Genomic DNA, 22,377 nt, shown 5'->3' with positions numbered 1-22,377 from the left:
CCTCATGTTTCAACCTAAAATTCTCTTTCAGAAATGTGTCTCTGAAATGAAAAGCACTCTGAGCAGTGACTTCAGGGCAATGACAAAGTACATTGAAGAGCAGGAGAGAGCCATGCTGCAGAGGGTTGATCACGAAGAACAATTAGCGCAACGGAAAATAATTGACAGTGTAACCACACTTACTGATGAGCTGGCTGAGCAGAAGAAAATCAAAACCTCTTTGGAACAGACAGTTGAAGACAACTGGCTCGAGCTACTGAAGGTACATCAAATGTAAATGTTGTCCATGATACATTTATTTGCTTGAAGAACCATTTTTTCCTTGAGCGGAAGTATATGCGAAGGGATATATTGAACATAAATTGACACTGAGTGAAAAGCAGCAAAAGTATGTCAGGTTTCTGACTCAGCACCAAGGGTTGTATGTTAGAATATTGAGGAGAAAAACACTGTCTAACTAAAACATGGACTTCCACAATATCTTGATTATGAGCATATGTAAGTAAGTATGGATTTAGGTTCCTAACTCCACCTCTACATACCTTGAAAATGTAAATATCAGGGAACCTCGATGTGGAGTTAAGAATAGTAAATCTATACTTGCCTATGTTCACTTATCTTCAAAATATTGTGGTAGTCTGTAGTTTGTCAACAATATTTTCGAAGAACATTAGAAACTCGTCTCTGGTACAATATTTTATGGGATACATTTTTGTCAATTCCATAGTATCATTATATAGGTCTCAATGTAGAGTTTTTCAGACAGGGTACACCATCCAAACGCACCGGAGTATCTTGCCTGCCAAACCCTCAGTCTGCCCACCTCATTTAGAGGCTCTTAAGTATTCCACCGATGTACCCCTGTTGAAATACTTCCTTCGAGTCCACAATAAATTAGAGGCTGTCGGAGTAAAGACATATTTGTTTTATGACCTATAATCCTTGAGGGAGGCATCCACAGCCATCGCCTGCAGATCTGGCATCCAGCTGCAGATTCTTGATTATGATAATTCAGTGTCAAGGCAAACTGGTCCGTTCACCACAAACTACATCATTACATCAGTCTTTTAAAGACCAGAACATTCAAGATCAAGTCACTTATTTCTCCGTAACCGGTAGGTACTCCACCCTCACCATGATCTCCATTGTCAGGCTGCCAGGTAGAAGTGCTAAAAAACCTTGGTCAGTTGCAACAAAACATCTTGACCCACTGTCTCCTTAGTGATTGAATATCGAACTACCGACACGTAGTCCATTTTCAGAAGTCCAAAACTGGCAACCCGGTCCTTGACCATGAAGAAGCCTGCAAGGAGCTCCAGTCAATTTATGTGAATATTTAATTCCTCATCTGACTACCTTCGACCTTAAGTATATCTCTACATTGGGGCCTCAGTCTAAATGGCTGATATCTGGGGAAGGACTCAAAATAACCCTGCTGTTCCACGCATCCATGTGCAATAGCCATCTACTTTACCTGTCATCCTCCTTGAGGTGAGACATCTCCCCAAATGTAATTCCCTTCCTCAAATATAAATGTTTAGCACCTGGTGTGCCCTGTAAATGAAGGTCCTGTATCAATAAGGACAAAAGTCATTATTCTTGCCAAATGTCTGAAAGATATTCTGTCCCTTTCAGAAGCTGTCTTATATCCCTGATATTTTTCAGCTTGAGTTGAAAAGGGATTTTTGAGGTGGAGTCTTGGAGAAACCACAGAGGATCAAAGTCTGCGATGGTTGAATGGGTGACTTGATGGTAGTGACTGTAATAGGTGTGACCTGCACACAATTTGCTGTCAGGTTATGATGTCATCCAGATAGATAAGTGTCACACCATTGGCCATGAGAAACCCACAGCCAGTTGCAATAATTTGGCGAAGTACCAAGAAGACTGTTGTGAGACTGAAGGACACAGCTGAAAATTCAAATCCTTGACCCTTCCAGATGAATTGGAGAAATATCCTGTGTGCAAGAATGATAAAACCCCTGATAGAAGCGTTTTTGAGGTCTAGTATTTCCATCCAGTTCACAGCAAAAAAACAGATAGCCTCTATCTTGAAATGGCAACAGATTAACCATGCATTGAACTTTCTCAAGTTGCTCACCGGTATGCAGCCCTGGCATTTCTAGTGCTCCAGGAAGAGGTCGCTGACACACTTCCTGGGATGGAAGCCATTCTAGTTACAGCCTCTTGCCTTCCACCTTCAGTGCCTCCTCCTCAAAGGTAAAAGGTATGAAACACAGCCTCATTGCCTGAATGGGAGTCTCTTAGAACTCTGTCTTTAACACATCACACTAATTGATCAAGTGCCACTTATAAAGGAACTGTGCTAAGAGTTTTCCCGATGGTAGGTGGAAAAAAAATATAATGCTCGCTATGGATACCACCGGAGTAGTTGACCTGAAACCTGACTACCTCCTCAGCCATGACCTTCTCTTCTGGAATGAAACAAGAACTAGAAATATTGTGTGTCTTGCAAATGTTTCATTTTCTTGAAACCGGCACTTTATGGGAGTCGTGGAAGCCGGTTTTGCCAGACAAGCACTGCCTACAACAACCAGCCTCAGCAAAATCCTTAGGGTTTAGTTATTTTATGTTAGATGACTGTACCTTGTCCAACATGGCAAACTTTGCAAATGGTTTCTCAAAGTGGTAGCTTTAGGCCACGACACTCACTTGATGGTGTTCATATCTTCCAACTTTGGGTAGACCTCTATCAGAAGTGTGCATCTCCTCTAATCTAATCTACAGTCCCAGTGGCCACAGATGTTGGCCACAAGGACGTTAGCACAATAAAGATCCACTCAACGTATTTATTTATTTTGTATTTATTTAATGCGATTTTATATAGCGCGAACTTTACCCGAAGGTGTCAGACCGCTTTACATAAGAACCAGTTGCAAAACATAAGGATTTAGGATTACATGCGTTACATACAAGATACAAACAGAAACAAAATTGCAAATGTACAAGATGTAAAGTTACACAAGGAGGAGATACAGACAGAAAGAAAAATTGCAAATGTACAAGTAGTAAAGTCACTCAAGGAAGAGATACAAATGGATATACTCTAAGAGTCACATAGGAATGGTAGAGAGTACAAAGGTCTACTGCATATACTAGTGATTAGAGTTATCTCTCTCTCTCTATATATATATATAATATATATACACACACATAGTAGATTTTCTCAGGTCAAGACCCCCTCCCCCCAAAAAAAAACAGGAGAGAAGAGTTCCATAAAATGGGGTCAGAGGGGGGCCGCAGTCACAGCACCAAGGGAGGGTGGGAGGGATACAAGGGTATGGAGAAAAGACAAAACAGAAAAGGGAAGAAACATTTGAGGATCGTCAAGGGGGGGAACGAGGGAAAAGGATAAAGGACGAGGGAATAGGGTAAAGGACGAGGGAATAGACAAGATGGCGGGTCAGGGTCCAGAGAAAAGCGGCCGAGAACAGCAGCAAAATGGCGGCCAGGACAAATAAAAAAAAAAAAATGTCGGAATTTGTAAAGCGCACAGCTACCTCCACCGGAGGTGTCCCGGCGCTGTCCGTATACCGCTTAGGAACCCTTCCTGGCTTTCCTGGGAAATGTCCACTCCTGGGCACCCCCCAGGTGCAGCCAGGCATCCCAGCGCTTTTGGGGCCGTTGTGGAGACTAAGCAAGCTATTGCCCAGAGTTGCAGCGTGGGACCCATGATCAGAACAGGCACTGAGGCGAGAATATCCAGTCAGGGGAATTAATGAGCCGGAGACCCGCCGAGCCGGGAATCGAACCCTGGTCCCTGGCCAGAGCTCTGCATCAAGGTCTGCCTGCTCTAACCATTGAGCCACACTTCTCCACGAAAAAGTAAAGAAGTCCATGAGAGTCCTTGCTGGTTTGTTGACTGTTGGCTGGTTGGTCACTGATGCTTTTCGTTGGGCCGCTTTCTAAATCAAGAGTTGGATGTCCCGCGGTTCCCCTGCCTGGAGCTGCAGCTTGAAGAAGATTGTCCCGCTGTTGCCACGCTGCGCTCTCTACGGTGGCTGGAGAGCTCACTGGTCTGCTGGCTTCCATCTTGCGGCCCCCGAGGCTGTTGCTGACATTCCCGGTACGCGCTCACCGCATACATAGGCATCGGGGCAGCGGACTTTTGAAGGAGCCCACTGATCTATCGGCTTCCACTCTTGCGGCCCCCAGGCTCCATGAACGGGGGCCGTCGGTGCCGGGCGGGTTGTGCTTCATGGCAGGGGAGGGGGCAGGGTCGGTCTCCGCTGCAGCTGCATCCCCGGGCTCCGGCCTCATCCAGCGCCGCTGGATGAGGCCGGATGCGTACGGATGCGTACCCTGAAAGATGTATGTATCATCATGATCAATAAATGTGGAATTAATAATAGAAAGTCTGTAATTATCCATATAGGCTTACCTTCATGGTGTTCTGCTTGTCAGTATTCTGGCAGTGGTATTTATATAGGATGATATTAAACGCAATACTCTATAAAATATCCTTGGGCTAAGGCTGGTAAGTTGTGCACAATTCCCAGTAATATTAACAGCCAAAAACAGCCCAGCAGAAGTCTTAGTTTCATGCACATCAAAAAAGCCATAGGTTGTAATACGATCAACATTTCCTTTGTGCGTATTCGGGTTGTTTTGAAATTGAAATACCAACAGAGCATACTGTGAGGATATACATTGATCCTACTTCATTTACAGTTATAATTTATTTTATAGTATTACCATGAAATTACAATGGGGTTTATTTTATTTTAGGAAACTCAACCAGCCAAAGAAATGGATGCCGCTTCCGTGTTTCCCGTAGAAGACATATCACTTGATGAGACAGTACATACTCTCACTTGTGCTGTTGTAGAAGTTAAGGAACTACTTTTAGGAAATACAATGTTGGAAAAATACATTCTACCTATGAATTCAGGTAAGTGCAGTTTATCTTTGGTACCAAACAAGTTTTATCTTCACATTCCTAATTTTCTGCATAAGAAATGTATGCAAATTTGTATTCTTTTCCCCAAATAGAGCCTGGGCATAATGATCATGTTATGCAGCCTGAGGATGCTGCCAATACAGAGATAGGTATGTCCCATTCTCCTTCGATATGTTTTAATGTAATGTACAACTTGTCATGCTGCGTCATTTTTGCAAACTGAGCTGTACAAAGATAATTCTTGTTCACTAGGTTATCCCCACTATCTATTTAAATGTGCTCATGGGTTTCTTCCACCACTGGTTAACTCGTACGTTGAGCATCTACCCACAAAAGGTATAATTGTTTCATATTCAAACTCGCCACCAACCACAATGGCCAACTGTGTACACATCTTTGAACCAAGGTGAAGCATGCTGTAGATTCAATAAGTAAACAGATAATTAAAAAGGAGGAACCTGTTTTAGCTAACTTGTCGAGATGCAGGGCCTTCATACTACAACTATCATTATGATAATGCAGGCACAATCTCGTGAAAACGTCAGTATGTTTGTACTTTAAAATGACTTTTTCCACATAACTCATGTTTGCTGTTTGTTCTGTACTATACTCATATCTATTTGTTCCGTTCATGCACTTGTTCTACTTTGTGGTCTGTCTCTTTTCTTGAATCTTTTTGCAAACTGGTTTGGTTGATTTCACTCCATTCCGGTGCCTTCAAACACCCATGTTCCCTGTATGTGGGGACTCACTTTAATTTTTTTTTAAACACTAGAGCAAGTCTGGAGGCATGTAATTGTAAATGGTATTTATATAGCACTTTCTACCCTTACTCGGCGTGGAAGTGTTTTGCGTCGAGGACCACCCTGCTCAAGAACGCAAGATTAGAGGTTAGTAGGACTGTAATGATTGTATGTTGACCTGTTGGTTTACTGTTACTACTTCCTGTACCTTCGTGATTGCAAAATTGTAAAGTGGTCTGATACCCCCAGGGGGTATGTTCGCACTATATACAACTTTTAAAATAAAATAAATAGTAGGTTAGTGAAAGGTAAACCAACCAAATTCACCATAATTACAGACGCTCTATACACACACAAATAAAACTGTGGCTCTATAAAATGTAATTTGAACCAAGTGCACTATTAAACGCAGTTCAGCAGCAGCGTAGTCCAATCAGGCGCACATCCAGTCAGTGCCTCAGGCAGCAACACAGTCACTTGGGCTCACAGCGGTCAAGTGCCTTGAGGCATCAGCTTTACTCACAGCAGCGTAGTCCACTCGAGCACAGGTTTGTATGAGCAGTAGGGCTAGGCATTATGAATTCCAATCGGGCACACTTATGTAGCGCCACGGGTTTGGCAAAAGTTAATCCTTCAGCAGCAACTACCGCTTGTGCACACTAGGGCCAAGTGCCACAACTACGAAGGCAGATTTCGACAGGGCAGGGTCCATTCAGCAGTGGCACCGATCCTCTGCTTTAGCAAGAGTGACCGGTTTTGAGCAAGGAGCACACCAGTGATGCTCTCTGGAGTCTTTGTTGGAGACCCACAGCACCAGGGTCAAATGCTCTAGCCCTCACTGAAAGTCACCTACTTGTACAGGTTTGGCTCATTCCTTCCCATTTCGTCCAGGCAGGGTATTTCCAGGTGCTCCAGGACAAGGAGACCACTCACCCCCCAGACTCGAGGTGATATCCACTCACCTCAGGGAAGCTGCTGCAATTGTGCAGTAGATCTCTTGGTACTCTGTAGAGCACCCCCGGTTTGGTCAGAGAGAACTTGGAACTGGAATAACACATGGGTCAACAAGTCACATTTGTATAAACGTAAAGGAGACCGGGGATATGTATTCTCTGTCTGCACATTCAGAATTGGTTTGGGACGTTTCCACTTTCATACGTGCTTCTAAGGCTGCCTTCCAGTCTCAGCCTTTGTCTAGAGTGATGCTCCTTACAGCAGGGTCTTCTCCAGGTTGGAGCACCCACAACAGAGGCACAAGAGGCATAAAGAGGTGCAAGAATGTTGGACCTTGCCATAAACAGGCACATTGACAACTATCAGGAGTTTGGTCTCACTAAAAGTCCCTTCACATTCTGAAGAACAGGGGCTGCAGGCCCTCTCTTCACCCCCAACATCTACCGAATGGCAGCATGCAGGAAGACTGATCATCAGCAGTCTTTAGCAAAAACACCTTATTGAATTACTAAGGGAAAGACTGTCTCTACTTTCCCCACCTCAGTGTCTAGCACCTCTCCCTCCAGTCTTTGGAATGTCAGCATAACTCTTCCAGTGTCTGGGAAATAACCTCTCCTTCATCTTATGTGCACTAACTGGCCAGGGGATTCCTTCTATACTCTGGCTCACTCAGGCAAGCACCATCTGTTACATTCAGATAACAAATTTACATCAACCACACATGTTCTGGGCTATTACTGCAAGGATCCAGGTGAACTTATGGCAGACGAACGTCACTCAAGTGGGCCAACAGACCACAACTTCAGAGACCCGGGTAAAAAGGTCTGCTCACAATACAGGATTTCTAAAACACGCTATACTGCCACCACTGCTCAGCAAACTAGAACCAATGACTGGGACAGTAAACCACTGCCACTATGGGAAGCGCGCTTGGCGCCACCTCACATGACAGGTCCAGGGCTGTACTCACTTCAATGGACAAGCCTGGGCATTCCTGTACAAGCCACATTAGCGTGGGGCTGTGGCCAAAGATAACGGAGACTAGGAGTTGGGCACTCAGGGTTGGAGGCACTACTGTACACGTGCAAGGGGCATTCCCATCCTCAATAGACTGGGGAACTTTTCCTCCCATCATGCTCTGCTGATTTTAGAATTCTGCTTTGGATTTGCGAATCTGTTGTACCCAGATTATATGGTTGATGCATAAAATTCCTGTTGTGGCCACCCTGCTGTTCTGAGCTCCATGTTCAGAAAAATATAAACAAAAGGGAACAAAAGGGACAGAGTGAGCCTACCCAGACATACAGGTAATTGTTGGGGGTGGGGGAGAGGTCGGTCAAAAAGGGACCCCGGCGTTAAAATAAAAAATGTTGTGCCAGTTACTTTTTTAGCTTGTCTTTTTAACAAAGAAGGTGGTAAGGTGGAGGGAGGAAACTCGTTTTGTGTTTTTTTACCTTACTGCGCCAGGGTGACAGTAGAAGAAGGGCTGTCTTGCAATTGTGTCTATTGTAGGCGATCCTTATTAAGAACCAGTTGCTGACACTTGTTGTTGAATATTTGGGCCGGTAGGCGTGAGCTCCACAGTCATGAACATTTTGTAATATTTTATGTACGCCTGTAAGGAGGGACCAGGGTCCTCAGACACTCTTGCATACTTTGGGAAACCCATTACGAAGCTGCAGGGGCTTCCATGTGCTGTGGGGTTCGCTTCCAGCGTGCCAGGGGAGCAGGAGCAGCAGTTGACCAGATATATGGGAGTCTTATTGGCTATAATCTGAGTGACCAAAAGAAGGGTTAATGCGGGTTTGTATGTATTACGGAGTCATAGAGGACGCTGGGTGTGGAAGTGGCACCTATATAAGGAGACTTAAGGGAGCACAGGGACTGGTGGAATGCTATATTTACCGTGGAGTATTTGCACCAGCAGGGGGATGGTTGACTTATTGTTACCAAAGGGAGTGGAGGGATGAGCAGCCATCCTGGTTCCTCAGCAAATGGAGGCACTTCACTATGCTGCGTTTTTTGTGGCAGTGTTAGTTCACATTCCCAAGTTTCCTCCAACAGGTGCCTTGCCACAGGTAGGTGTGCTATGTTTTACAGACAGCAAGAAAAATTCCTGGGAGAAAATAGAATCTGAGTAAACATTTTCAGCTATCTTACGTAGTCCTGTAGAAGGTGCAGTGAAGAAACTGGGACAATAGCAGCTAAAATGTCATGGCAGAGATGAAGCTGTGAAGGAAGATTTCAATTTGTTTGCCTGAAGATCTTTTGAGTTCCAAACCAGGCTTATGTAAAGTGAATATATATACTGCAGTTAAGCAAGTCATGTAAAAATATGTAATTGAAATTACCAAGACACAGAGTAAGCAATCTCTCTCTTTTTTGTTCGGTTTACCTGCTTGTTCCTGTCTTGCCATTCCAGTTGAGTACTTGCAGGTCTGAAGGTTGAACCTTAGCTCAGCTACTTTAGTCTAAAAGTTTCAGTCATAAAGATCCAGGGAACCCATGCCTTTTCCTTCCTATAAACATTATTTTCCATTGGAACTTTTCTGTGCCACTGGCTTCTGTGAAGAACTAAACTCTGGCATCGGAAAATGGCTGTTCTTTGTTCCTAGCTGCGTGGCCACTGGCTCCCTCTCTGCTGTGGTGTGTTCTAGCTGCGTAGCCATAGGGAGCTGCCTAGCTCTGCAGTGATGTGTCCTAGCTGCGTGGCCACTGGGAGCAGCTTGTCTCCCGCTCTGCGGTGGTGTGTCCGAGCTGCGTGGCCACTGGGAGCTGCCTTGCTCCCGCTCTGCGGTGGTGTGTCCTAGCAGCGTGGCTACTGGGAGCTGCTTGTCTCCCGCTCTGTGGTGGTGTGCCCTAGCTATGTGGCCACTGGGAGGTGTGTCCTAGCCGCATGACCACTGGGAGCTGCCTAGCTCCGGCTCAGCGGTGGTGTGTCCTAGCTTAGTGGCCACTAAAAGCAGCTTGGCTCAGGCCGTGCGATTGTGTGCCCTAGCTGCTTGGCCACTGGGAGCTGCCTAGCTCCCTCTCTGCGGTGGAGTGTCCTAGCTGTGTGACCACTGGGAGCTGCTTGGCTCCCGCCCTGTGGTAGTGTGTCCTAACTGCGTGACCACTGGGAGCTGCTGGGCTCCCGCTCTGCGGTGGTGTGTCCTAGCTGCGTGGCCACTGGGAGCTGCCTTGCTCCCGCTCTGCGGTGGTGTGTCCTAGCTGCGTGGCTACTGGGAGCTGCTTGTCTCCCGCTCTGTGGTGGTGTGCCCTAGCTATGTGGCCACTGGGAGGTGTGTCCTAGCCGCATGACCACTGGGAGCTGCCTAGCTCCGGCTCTGCGGTGGTGTGTCCTAGCTGTGTGGCCACTGAAAGCTGCTTGGCTCAGGCCCTGCGACTGTGTGCCCTAGCTGCGTGGCCACTGGGAGCTGCCTAGCTCCCACTATGCGGTGGTGTGTCCTGGCTGCGTGGCCACTGGGAGCTGCCTAGCTCCCTCTCTGCGGTGGAGTGTCCTAGCTGTGTGACCACTGGGAGCTGCTTGGCTCCCGCCCTGTGGTAGTGTGTCCTAACTGCGTGACCACTGGGAGCTGCTGGGACCCCGCTCTGCGGTGGTGTGTCCTAGCTGCGTGGCCACTGGGAGCTGCCTTGCTCCCGCTCTGCGGTGGTTTGTCCTAGCTGCGTGGCTACTGGGAGCTGCTTGTCTCCCGCTCTGTGGTGGTGTGCCCTAGCTATGTGGCCACTGGGAGCTGCATAGCTGCCGCTATGCAGTGGTGTGTCCTAGTCGCATGACCATGACTGGAAGCTGCCTAGCTCCGGCTCTGCGGTGATGTGTCCTAGCTGTGTGGCCACTGGAAGCTGCTTGGCTCAGGCCCTGCGATGGTGTGTCCTAGCTGCGTGGCCACTGGGAGCTGCCTAGCTCCTTCTCTGCGGTGGAGTGTCCTAGCTGTGTGACCACTGGGAGCTGCTTGGCTCCTGCCCTGTGGTAGTGTGTCCTAGCTGCTCAACCACTGGGAGCTGCTGGCCTCCCGCTTTGCAGTGGTGTGTCTAGCTGCGTCGCCACTGGGTGCTGCTTGGCTCCCACTCTGCGTGGTGTGTCCTAGCTGCGTGGCCACTGTGAGCTAATTGGCTCCGGCTCTGCGGTGGTGTGCCCTAGCTGCATGGCCACTGGAAGCTGCTCAGCTCCCGCTCTGCGGTGGTGTGTCCTAGCTCGGTTGCCACTGGGAGCTGCTTGTCTCCCGCTCTGCGGTGGTGTGTCCTAGCTGTGTGACCACTGGAAACTGCTTGTCTACCGCTCTGCTGTGGTGTGTCCTAGCTGCATGGCCACGGGGAGATATTTTGCTCCCACTCTGCGGAGGTGTGTGATGGCTGCGTAGCCACAGGAAGCTGCCTAGCTCCCGCTCTGCCGTGGTGTGTCCTAGCTGCATGGCCACTGGGAGCTTCTTGGCTCCCGCTCTGTGGTGGTGTGTCTAGCTGCGTGGCCACTGGGTGCTGCTTGGCACCTACTGTGCGGTGGTGTGTCCTAGCTGCATGGCCACTGGGAGCTGCTTGTCTCCCGCTCTGCGGTGCTGTGTCCTAGCTGCATGGCCACTGGGAGCTGATTGGCTCCCGCTCTGTGGTGGTGTGTCTAGCTGCGTGGCTACTGGGTGCTGCTTGGCTCTCGCTGTGCGGTGGTGTGTCCTAGCTGCATGGCCACTGGGAGCTGCTTGGCTCCCGCTCTGTGGTAGTGTGTCATAGCTGCTTGGCCACTGGGAGCTGCTTGGCTCCCGCTCTGCGGGGGTGTGCCCTAGCTGCGCGGTCACTGGAAGCTGCTCAGCTCCCGCTCTGTGGTGGTGTGTCCTAGCTCCGTGGCCACTAAGAGCTGCTCTTCGCCCGCTCTGCGGTGTTGTGTCCTAGCTGTGTGACCACTGGCAGCTGCTTGTCTCCCGCTCTGCGGTGGTGTGTCCTAGCTGCCTGACCACTGGGAGCTGTTTGGCTCCCGCTCTGCAGAGGTGTGTGATAGCTGCGCAGCCACAAGGAGCTGCCTAGCACCCACTCTGAAGTGGTGTGTCCTAGCTCCATGGCCACTGGGAGCTGCTTGGCTCCCGCTCTGTGGTGGTGTGTCCTAGCTGCATGGCCACTGGAAGTTGCTTGGCTCCCGCTCTGCGGTGGTGTGTCCTAGCTGCATGGTCACTGGGCGCTGCTTGTCCCCCGCTCTGCGGTGGTGTGTCCTAGCTGTGTGGCCACTGGGAGCTGCTTGTCTCCCACTCTTCGGTGATGTGTCCTAGCTGCGTGGCCACTGGGAGCAGCTTGGCTCCTGCTCTGCGGTGGTGTGTCCTATCTGCGTGACCACTGGGAGCTGCTTGGCTCACGCTCTGCAGAGGTGTGTGATAGCTGCACAGCCACAAGGAGCTGCCTAGCTCCCACTCTGCAGTAGTGTGTCCTAGCTTCGTGGCCACTGGGCGCTGCTTGTCCCCCGCTCTGCGGTGGTGTGTCCTAGCTGCGTGGCCACTGGGAGCAGCTTGGCTCCCGCTCTGCGGTGGTGTGTCCTAGCTGCGTGGCCACTGGGAGGTGCCTTGCTTCCGCTCTGCGGTGGTGTGTCCTAGCTGCGTGGCTACTGGGAGCTGCTCGTCTCCCGCTCGTTGGTGGTGTGCCCTAGCTATGTGGCCACTGGGCGCTGCATAGCTCCCGCTCTGCAGTGGTGTGTCCTAGCCTCATGACCACTGGGAGCTGCCTAGCTCTGGCTCTGCGGTGGTGTGTCCTATCTGTGTGGCCACTGGAAGCTGCTTGGCTCCGGCTCTGCGGTGGTGTACCCTAGCTGCATGGCCACTGGGAGCTGCATGGCTCCCGCTATGCGGTGGTGTGTCCTAGCTAGCTGCGTGGCCACTGGGAGCTGCCTAGCTCCCGCTCTGCGGTGGTGTGTCCTACTTGCGTTACCATTGGGAGCTGCTTGTCTCCCGCTCTGCGGTGGTGTGTCCTATCTGCGTGACCACTGCAGTGGTGTGACCTAGCTGTGTGGCCACTCTGAGCTGATTGGCACCCGCTCTGCAGTAGTGTGCCCTAGCTGCGTGGCCACTGGAATCTGCCTAGCTCCCGCTCTGCGGAGGTGTGTCCTAGCCATGTGGCCACTGGGAGCTGCTTGGCTCCCGCTTTGTGGTAGTATGTCATAGCTGTGTGGCCACTGGGAGCTGCTTGACTCTGCGGTGGTGTACCTTAGCTGCGTGGCCACTGGGAGCTGCTGTCGCCCGCTCTGCGGTGGTGTGTCCTAGCTTTGTGGACACTGGGAGCAGCTTGGCTCCCGTTCTGTTGTGGTGTGTCCTAGCTGCATGGCCACTGGGAGCGGATTGGCTCCAGCTCTGCGCTGGTGTGCCCTAGCTGCATGGCCACTGGAAGCTGCCTAGCTCTCACTCTGCGGTGGTGTGTCCTAGCTGCGTGGCCACTGGGAGCTGCTTGGCTCCCGCTTCATGGTAGTGTGTCATACCTGCTTGGTCACTGGGAGCTGCTTGTCTCCCGCTCTGCAGTGGTGTGCCCTAGCTGCGTGACCACTGGGAGCTTCTTGTCTCCCGCTCTGCGGTGGTGTGTCCTAGCTGCGTGACCACTGGGAGATGCTTTGCTTCCACTCTGCAGAGGTGTATGATAGCTGCGTAGCCACAGGGAACTGCCTAGCTCCCACTCTGCGGTGGTGTGTCCTAGCTTCGTGGCCCCTGGGAGCTTCTTGGCTCCCGCTCTGTGGTGGTGTGTCTAGCTGCGTGGCCACTGGGTGCAGCTTGGCTCCCGCTGTGCGGTGGTGTGTCCTAGCTGCATGGCCACTAGGCGCTGCTTGTCTCCCGCTCTGCGGTGGTGTGTCCTAGCTGTGTGGCCACTGTGAGCTGATTGGCACCCGCTCTGCAGTAGTGTGCCCTAGCTGCGTGGCCACTGGAATCTGCTTAGCTCCCGCTCCGCGGAGGTGTGTCCTAGCCATGTGGCCACTGGGAGCTGCTTGGCTCCCGCTTTGTGGTAGTATGTAATAGCTGTGTGGCCACTGAGAGCTGCTTGACTCTGCGGTGGTGTACCTTAGCTGCGTGGCCACTGGGAGCTGCTGTTGCCCGCTCTGCGGTGGTGTGTCCTAGCTTTGTGGACACTGGGAGCTGCTTGGCTGCCGTTCTGTTGTGGTGTGTCCTAGCTGCGTGGCCACTGGGAGCTGATTGGCTCCAGCTCTGCGCTGGTGTGTCCTAGCTGCATGGCCACTGGAAGCTGCCTAGCTCTCACTCTGCGGTGGTGTGTCCTAGCTGCGTGGCCACTGGGAGCTGCTTGGCTCCCGCTTCGTGGTAGTGTGTCATAGCTGCTCGGTCACTGGGAGCTGCTTGTCTCCCGCTCTGCAGTGGTGTGCCCTAGCTTCGTGACCACTGGAAGCTTCTTGTCTCCCGCTCTGTGACCACTGGAAGCTTCTTGTCTCCCGCTCTGCGGTGGTGTGTCCTAGCTGCGTGAGCACTGGGAGATGCTTGGCTTCCACTCTGCAGAGGTGTGTGATAGCTGCGTAGCCACAGGGAGCTGCCTAGCTCCCACTCTGCGGTGGTGTGTCCTAGCTTCGTGGCCCCTGGGAGCTGCTTGGTTCCCGCTCTGTGGTGGTGTGTCCTAGCTGCGTGGCCACTGGGAGCTGCTTGTCTCCCGCTCTGTGGTGGTGTGTCCTAGCTACATGGCCAATGGGAGCTGCTTGGCTCTCGCTCTGCGGTGGTGCGTCCTAGCTGCATGGCCACTGGGAGCTGCTTGTCTCCCGCTCTGCGGTGGTGTGTCCTAGCTGTGTGGCCACTGGAAGTTGCTTGTCTCCCGCTCTGCGGTGGTGTGTCCTAGCTGCATGGTCACTGGACGCTGCTTGTTCCCCGCTCTGAGGTGGTGTGTCCTAGCTGTGTGGCCACTGGGAGCTGCTTGTCTCCCACTCTTCGGTGGTGTGTCCTATCTGCGTGACCACTGGGAGCTGCTTGGCTCACGCTCTGCAGAGGTGTGTGATAGCTGCGCAGCCACAAGGAGCTGCCTAGCTCCCACTCTGCAGTGGTGTGTCCTAGCTTCGTGGCCACTGGGCGCTGCTTGTCCCCCACTCTGTGGTGGTGTGTCCTAGCTGTGTGGCCACTGGGAGCTGCTTGTCTCCCACTCTTAGGTGATGTGTCCTAGCTGCTTGGCCACTGGGAGCAGCTTGGCTCCCGCTCTGCGGTGGTGTGTCCTAGCTGCGTGGCCACTGGGAGCTGCCTTGCTTCCGCTCTGCGGTGGTGTGTCCTAGCTGCGTGGCTACTGGGAGCTGCTCGTCTCCCGCTCGTTGGTGGTGTGCCCTAGCTATGTGGCCACTGAGAGCTGCATAGCTCCCGCTCTGCAGTGGTGTGTCCTAGCCTCATGATCACTGGGAGCTGCCTAGCTCTGGCTCTGCGGTGGTGTGTCCTATCTGTGTGGCCACTGGAATCAGCTTGGCTCCGGCGCTGCGGTGGTGTACCCTAGCTGCATGGCCACTGGGAGCTGCATGGCTCCCGCTATGCGGTGGTGTGTCCTAGCTGCGTGGCCATTGGGAGCTGCCTAGCTCCCGCTCTGCGGTGGTGTGTCCTACTTGCGTGACCACTGGGAGCTGCTTGTCTCCCGCTCTGCGGTGGTGTGTCCTATCTATGTGACCACTGGGAGATGCTTGGCTCCCACTCTGCAGAGGTGTGTGATAGATGTGTAGCCACAGGGAGCTGCCTAGCTCCCGCTCTGCAGTGGTGTGCCCTAGCTGCGTGGCCACTGGGAGCTTCTTGGCTCCCGCTCTGTGGTGGTGTGTTTAGCTGCGTGGCCACTGGGTGCAGCTTGGCTCCCGCTGTGCGGTGGTGTGTCCTAGCTGCATGGCCACTGGGCGCTGCTTGTTTCCCGCTCTGCGGTGGTGTGACCTAGCTGTGTGGCCACTGTGAGCTGATTGCCACCCGCTTTGCAGTAGTGTGCCCTAGCTGCGTGGCTACTGGAATCTGCCTAGCTCCCGCTCTGCGGAGGTGTGTCATAGCCATGTGGCCACTGGGAGCTGCTTGGCTCCCGCTTTGTGGTAGTATGTCATAGCTGTGTGGCCACTGGGAGCTGCTTGACTCTGCGGTGGTGTACCTTAGCTGCGTGGCCCCGGGGAGCTGCTGTCGCCCGCTCTGCGGTTGTGTGTCCTAGCTTTGTGGACACTGGGAGCTGCTTGGCTCCCGTTCTGTTGTGGTGTGTCCTAGCTGCGTGGCCACTGGGAGCTGATTGGCTCCAGCTCTGCGCTGGTGTGCCCTAGCTGCATGGCCACTGGAAGCTGCCTAGCTCTCACTCTGCGGTGGTGTGTCCTAGCTGCGTGGCCACTGGGAGCTGCTTGGCTCCCGCTTCATGGTAGTGTGTCATAGCTGCTTGGTCACTGGGAGCTGCTTGTCTCCCGCTCTGCAGTGGTGTGCCCTAGCTGCGTGACCACTGGGAGCTTCTTGTCTCCCGCTCTGCGGTGGTGTGTCCTAACTGCGTGACCACTGGGAGATGCTTGGCTTCCACTCTGCAGAGGTGAGTGATAGCTGCGTAGCCACAGGGAGCTGCCTAGCTCCCCCTCTGCGGTGGTGTGTCCTAGCTTCGTTGCCCCTGGGAGCTTCTTGGCTCCCGCTCTGTGGTAGTGTGTCTAGCTGCGTGGCCACTGGGTGCAGCTTGGCTCCCGCTCTGTGGTGGTGTGTCCTAGCTGCATGGCCACTGGGCGCTGCTTGTCTCCCGCTCTGCGGTGGTGTGTCCTAGCTGTGTGGCCACTGTGAGCTGATTGGCTCCCGCTCTGCAGTAGTGTGCCCTAACTGCGTGGCCGCTGGAATCTGCCTAGCTCCCGCTCTGCGGAGGTGTGTCCTAGCCATGTGGCCACTGGGAGCTGCTTGGCTCCCGCTTTGTGGTAGTATGTCATAGCTGTGTGGCCACTGGGAGCTGCTTGACTCTGCGGTGGTGTACCTTAGCTGCGTGGCCACTGGGAGCTGCTGTCGCCCGCTCTGCGGTGGTGTGTCCTAGCTTTGTGGACACTGGGAGCTGCTTGGCTCCCGTTCTGTTGTGGTGTGTCCTAGCTGCGTGGCCACTGGGAGCTGATTGGCTCCAGCTCTGCGCTGGTGTGCCCTAGCTGCATGGCCACTGGAAGCTGCCTAGCTCTCACTCTGCGGTGGTGTGTCCTAGCTGCGTGGCCACTGGGAGCTCCTTGGCTCCCGCTTCGTGGTAGTGTGTCAGAGCTGCTTGGTCACTGGGAGCTGCTTGTCTCCCGCTCTGCAGTGGTGTGCCCAGGCTGCGTTACCACTGGAAGCTTCTTGTCTCCCGCTCTGCGGTGGTGTGTCCTAGCTGCGTGACCACTGGGAGATGCTTGGCTTCCACTCTGCAGAGGTGTGTGATAGCTGCGTAGCCCCAGGGAGCTGCCTAGCTCCCACTCTGCGGTGGTGTGTCCTAGCCTTGTGGCCCGTGGGAGCTGCTTGGTTCCCGCTCTGTGGTGGTGTGTCGTAGCTGCGTGGCCACTGGGAGCTGCTTGGCTCCCGCTCTGTGGTGGTGTGTCCTAGCTACATGGCCAGTGGGAGCTGCTTGGCTCCTGCTCTGCGGTGGTGCATCCTAGCTGCATGGCCACTGGGAGCTGCTTGTCTCCTGCTCTGCGGTGGTGTGTCCTAGCTGTGTGGCCACTGTGAGCTGATTGGAACCCGCTCTGCAGTAGTGTGCCCTAGCTGCGTGGCCACTGGAATCTGCCTAGCTCCCGCTCTGCGGAGGTGTGTCCTAGCTGTGTGGCCACTGGGAGCTGCTTGGCTCCCGCTTTGTGGTAGTATGTCATAGCTGTGTGGCCACTGGGAGATGCTTGACTCTGCGGTGGTGTACCTTAGCTGCGTGGCCACTGGGAGCTGCTGTCGCCCGCTCTGCAGTGGCGTGTCCTAGCTTTGTGGACACTGGGAGCTGCTTGGCTCCCGTTCTGTTGTGGTGTGTCCTAGCTGCGTGGCCACTGGGAGCTGATTGGCTCCAGCTCTGCGGTGATGTGCCCTAGCTGCATGGCCACTGGTAGCTGCGTAGCTCCTGCTCTGCGATGGTGTGTCCTAGCTGCGTGGCCACTGGAAGCTGATTGGCAACTGCTCTACGGTGGTGTGTACTAGCCGCGTGACCAATGGGAGCTGCTTGGCTCCCGCTCTGTGGTATTGTGTCATAGCTGTGTGGTCACTGGGAGCTGCGTGGCTCCCGCTCTGCGGTGGTGTGTCCTAGCTGCATGGCCACTGGGAGCTGCTCAGCTCCCACTCTGTGGTGGTGCGTCCTAGCTGCGTGGCCACTGGGAGCTGCTTGGCTCTCGCTCTGCGGTGGTGTGTCCTAGCTGCGTGGTCACTGGGCGCTGCTTGTCGCCTGCTCTGTGGTGGTGTGTCCTAGCTGTGTGGCACTGGAAGCTGCTTGGCTCCCGCTCTGTGGTGGTGTGTCCTAGCTACGTGGCCACTAGGAGCTGCTTGGCTCCCGCTCTGCGGTGATGCATCCTAGCTGCATGGCCACTGGGATCTGCCTAGCTCCCGCTCTGCTTTAGTGTGTCATAGCTGCTTGGCCACGGGAGCTGCTTGGCTCCTGCTCTGCGGTGATGTGCCCTAGCTGCGTTGCCACTGGCTGCTGCTCAGCTCCCGCTCTGTGGTGGTGTGTCTTAGCTCCGTTGCCACTGGGAGATGCTTGGCTCCCGCTCTGCAGAGGTGTGTGATAGCTGCGTAGCCACAGGGAGCTGCCTAGCTCCTGTTCTGCAGTGGTGTGTCCTAGCTGCATGGCCACAGGTTGCAGCTTGGCTCCCGCTCTGTGGTGGTGTATCCTAGCTGAGTGGCCTCTGGAAGCTGCTTGGCTCCCGCTCTCCGGTGATGTGTTCTAGCTGTGTGGCCACTGGCTCCCGCTCTGTAGTGGTGTGTCCTAGCTACGTGGCCACTGGGAGCTGCTTGTCTCCCGCTCTGCGGTGGTGTGTCCGAGCTGCATGGCATTCCCATATAAGCAGCTGTGCCTCAGCCATGCTAGTTATTCTTTCGCTTCCTTCCTCCACCCCTGTCTTATTTGTTGTATCGGGAAAAATGCTGAAGTGATGGTGATGTGTCTGCTGTCCTGAAACAAGGGGTAGAAAATGATTTGGCCATGAGAAGTAAATCAGTGATGCTGATTAACCACCCGTGTCACTGGGTCAGTGGGATGAAGTATGCAGCGTGATGTCAACCAGCGACTTGAAGGCCCGGTCCTGAATGCAGCTGAGGTGCCCCTGGTGGGTAGGGGCATTCCAGAAGAGCCCAGCATGAAGGAAAGGGCATGCACCTCTGTGTGATCTTGAAGTATCTGGCGTGTTTGAAATAAACTATTCCTCTTGGTGTAACAGGTTCCCTTTTATACTCTGACCAAATACCTTGGTGGCTGCAGGGCAGCCTATCACCCTTCTTCAAGGCACGGTTGTTTAGATAATCTACCTTCTTGTATGCAAATAGTGCTTCGCCATCATCTCCCACACCAAAGGACACAACCCTGTGCCCTTTTCACAGTATAACTAAGATAACTAATTGTGAGTTGTTTAAACTCCCTGCAGATGTACAAACTGATTATAAGAATCCTCAAGGGAAACGTTTAATTAGTACCCTGAGGGCTTAATTCCACTATAAATTTCATTATTGTCTCTTGGGTGTAATACAAAGGGTTCGAAATAATATTTTTGAGGCAGAAGTATTTGCTCTTTGGTTCATAAATTAAAAGTAAATGTCACTTTAAACATTAAAAAGTATTCCCCCTGATTCAATGGGAGAGTATTAATTATGTTTATGCTAAGTGCATCGAAAATTGCTTAGACTTAAAAACTGAAGCACTTTCTGTGAAGAATGAAGTGATGCATAGTAGGGCAGAGAACGACCCATTCTGCAGCATCTGCTTGCCTGCTGGTGTCTACAAATCAGACTCCCTTTACAGAAGCCCAGGAAGGCTGTGCTTGAGACACCGGCGATGGAGTCACAGGGAGTGACGGCTGAGAACAAAGGACAGTGGCAGTGTGGGACGCAGTGGCTGGGAACATGGCCCTCCGGCATCAAACATTTAGCATTCCAGTAAACCCTTTCTAATAAATCATTTATAGGTAATCTTCTATTTCTGACTACCTGTTAGACCTGAAATGACAGACTGTGACTGCATCAGACCAGTGTGTGCAAACCCCACAGACTGATTCATCACACTGCGAACAGCATGTGTTGTGCACTACTCTAGTAAACAGCTTTGCACACATGTTCTGTATTGCCCTGTTCCTTGCACACGCTCGGTGCTGCACTTCACGGCACAGATCTGCTGTGTTGAGCTCTCAATGGGTGCTGCACACAGAAATACTGGATTCATGGTGAGGATGCGTTATTATTTGCGAGTTTTTATAGCGCTGTGAATAGACTCCCGAAGGAGTATCTCCGCGCTGTTGGCAACCAGTAACACAACTGACAAAGGAGCATTTCAATTAAAAAGAGAGTATTGTGAGGTTCCGAGTCCAGAGAATAAACAACTAAACTGAGCCAAACAGAAAGGTTTTCAGACATTTTCTGAATTGGAGGTGGTTATGACACTGTCTTAGTGAAAGTGGGAGGGAGTTCCAAAGATTAGGACCTACTACAGACAAGGCCCTACCACCTAGTCTGGATTTAGTTATTCTAGGAACATTCAGTAACAGCTGGTCACTGGATCTGAGGGATCGAGTAGGGGCATAAGGAACAAACTTGCTGGCTAGATACTCTGGTCCCAATTGATTAAGTCCCTTATGGATAACGCAGCAGGTCTTGAACTTCACACGTTGGCGTATTGGTAGCCAATGTAGTTTTTGAAGTAATGGTTTGGAGGGGGATCTAGGAGGTACATTTAGCACCAGCCTAGCTGCGGTATTTTGTACCACCTGTAGACGGTCTAGAACCTCCTCATTTGCACCTGCCAGAAGACCGTTACAATAATCAAGTCTGCTTATGACCAGAGCTTGAACTAAGGTTTTCCTATGGGAGTCCGGTAGAAAAGGAAAAATCCTACGGAGCAGACCAATCGCATGGAAACAGGATCCCACAGTGATGTTAACATTATGCTTCATGGTCAGCTCCGGCTCCAATGTGACTCCCAAATTCTTGATTACTGTTTTGGGCTCAGGAACTGGGCCCAAGTCTGAAGGCCACCAGTCGGGGGACCATTGAATCCTAGCTTCCCCGAAGAGCATCACCTCCGTCTTTCCAACGTTACATTGAAGGAGGTTGGAGGACATCCACCTAGCAACTGCCTTCATCCCATCGGAAAAAGATTGTATTATTTCCGGGGAAAGGTGTTTAAAAGGGAAGAGCAGCTGCGTGTCGTCAGCGTAGGACACTGGATAGAACCCAAAAGCTCTGGTAACATCTGCCAGGGGAGCCACATAGGTGTTAAATAAAGTCGGGCTCAAGCAAGAGCCCTGTGGTACTCCCTTGGTGATGTTAACCTCTTCCGACCTAAACTCACCCATGCTGACAGATTGGGTGCGGTTGGAGAGGAAGCTCCTGATCCAATCCAGTGCCCTGCCGCCGATTCCACTCCTGGACAGTCGTTCGATCAGAATGGTGTGGGAAATCGTATCGAACGCTGCCGATAAATCTAGCAGCACCAGGACAACAGAGTAGCCCCTGTCCTGGTACAGCCGCAGATCGTCCGTTACCGACAGCAAGGCCGTTTCTGTACTGAATTTTGGCCTAAAGCCTGACTGAGATCGGTCGAGGCTACCCGACTGTTCCAAGTAGGTGGATAGGTGCTTATTGGTATGTTTTTCAATAATTTTCCCTAAGAATGGTAGGAGGGAGATAGGCCTCAGGTTAGACATGTTGGTCCAAGGAACAGATGAATTCTTCCTGATGGGTCTAACTAGGGCTTTTTTCCAGCACTGTGGGACAACTCCAGATGTAAGTGAGAGGTTCACCAGTTTCTGAACATCAGGGCCTAGTGTACTCCCTAGAGGGCCCATAAGTCTGGCTGGAAGCAGGTCCGCGGGACTTCCACTTTTGATGTCCGTAAACAGTCTCTCAACCTCTGCTAACGATATCTCAGGGAAATCATTGAAAGAATAGATGTTAGTAGATGCAGTCTGTACCAGAGTAGGGTTATCCTGGCTACTTATGCCAGAACTATATGCCTCTATTTTATTGTAGATGGCATCGATTTTGTCTGTGAAGAAGCAGGAGATGCTGTCGCAAAGCTGTTGTGAGGCCATGTCTGCACTTTCACACGCTTTGGGTTTCAGAAATGATGTGACAATCTGATAGAGAGTTTTTGAGTCATTGCCGGCTGCTTCTAACTGGGCAGTGACATGGTTTTTCCGTGCAGATCTTATGGCTTTGTGATAGGTACTAAGATTAGTTTTGTATTTGATTTTGTCTTCCTCCAAGGAGGTTTTTCTCCAAGTTTTCTCCGCCTTTCTAACTAAGCGTTTGAGATTACGCAGTTCCTCTGAGTACCAGACCTCTTGCTTCCTGGCTAGACTAATTTTAAAAGTCTTCATCGGGGCAATTTGTTGTACCACGGCAGTGACTGCAGAATCCCAAGTAGAGAGGGCAATATTAATGTCATCTGTACAGAGAATAGGGGGAGAAAGATATTTCTGCGCAAAATCAGTGTTAGTTATTTTGTGCCACTGTCTGCGTTTAGGAGGAATTTGTATGTGGGAGATAGGTCGGTAGTCATTTATCGGCATAGAGAACTCAAGTACAAAGTGGTCTGTCCAAGGATATTGTTTGGGTACACAACATTTAATACCAGGGACGTTGGATATAATCAGGTCCAGGGTGTGTCCCGCCTGATGTGTAGGTCCATGGTTACATTGCT

The 22,377-nt window shown here is 51.9% G+C and overlaps 1 protein-coding gene across 2 annotated transcripts in view; it reads left to right on the top strand.

Moving 5' to 3' along the window:
• RNF135 (ring finger protein 135) overlaps nt 1-22,377 on the top strand; it is a 127,404-nt gene that overhangs the window by 42,063 nt on the left and 62,964 nt on the right. For both annotated transcript variants that reach the window (XM_078654376.1, XM_078654377.1), the window contains exons 3-5: nt 32-262; nt 4,750-4,912; nt 5,014-5,070. In XM_078654376.1, the coding sequence (XP_078510502.1) occupies nt 32-262; nt 4,750-4,912; nt 5,014-5,070 (451 nt within the window). The remainder of the gene's footprint in view (nt 1-31; nt 263-4,749; nt 4,913-5,013; nt 5,071-22,377) is intronic.

The sequence above is a fragment of the Lissotriton helveticus genome, chromosome 7, assembly GCF_964261635.1.
Source record: "Lissotriton helveticus chromosome 7, aLisHel1.1, whole genome shotgun sequence".
NCBI classification, from domain to species: domain Eukaryota; kingdom Metazoa; phylum Chordata; class Amphibia; order Caudata; family Salamandridae; genus Lissotriton; species Lissotriton helveticus.
Note: the sequence above shows the minus strand (reverse complement) of the source record. Positions and strands in the feature narration are given on the sequence as shown.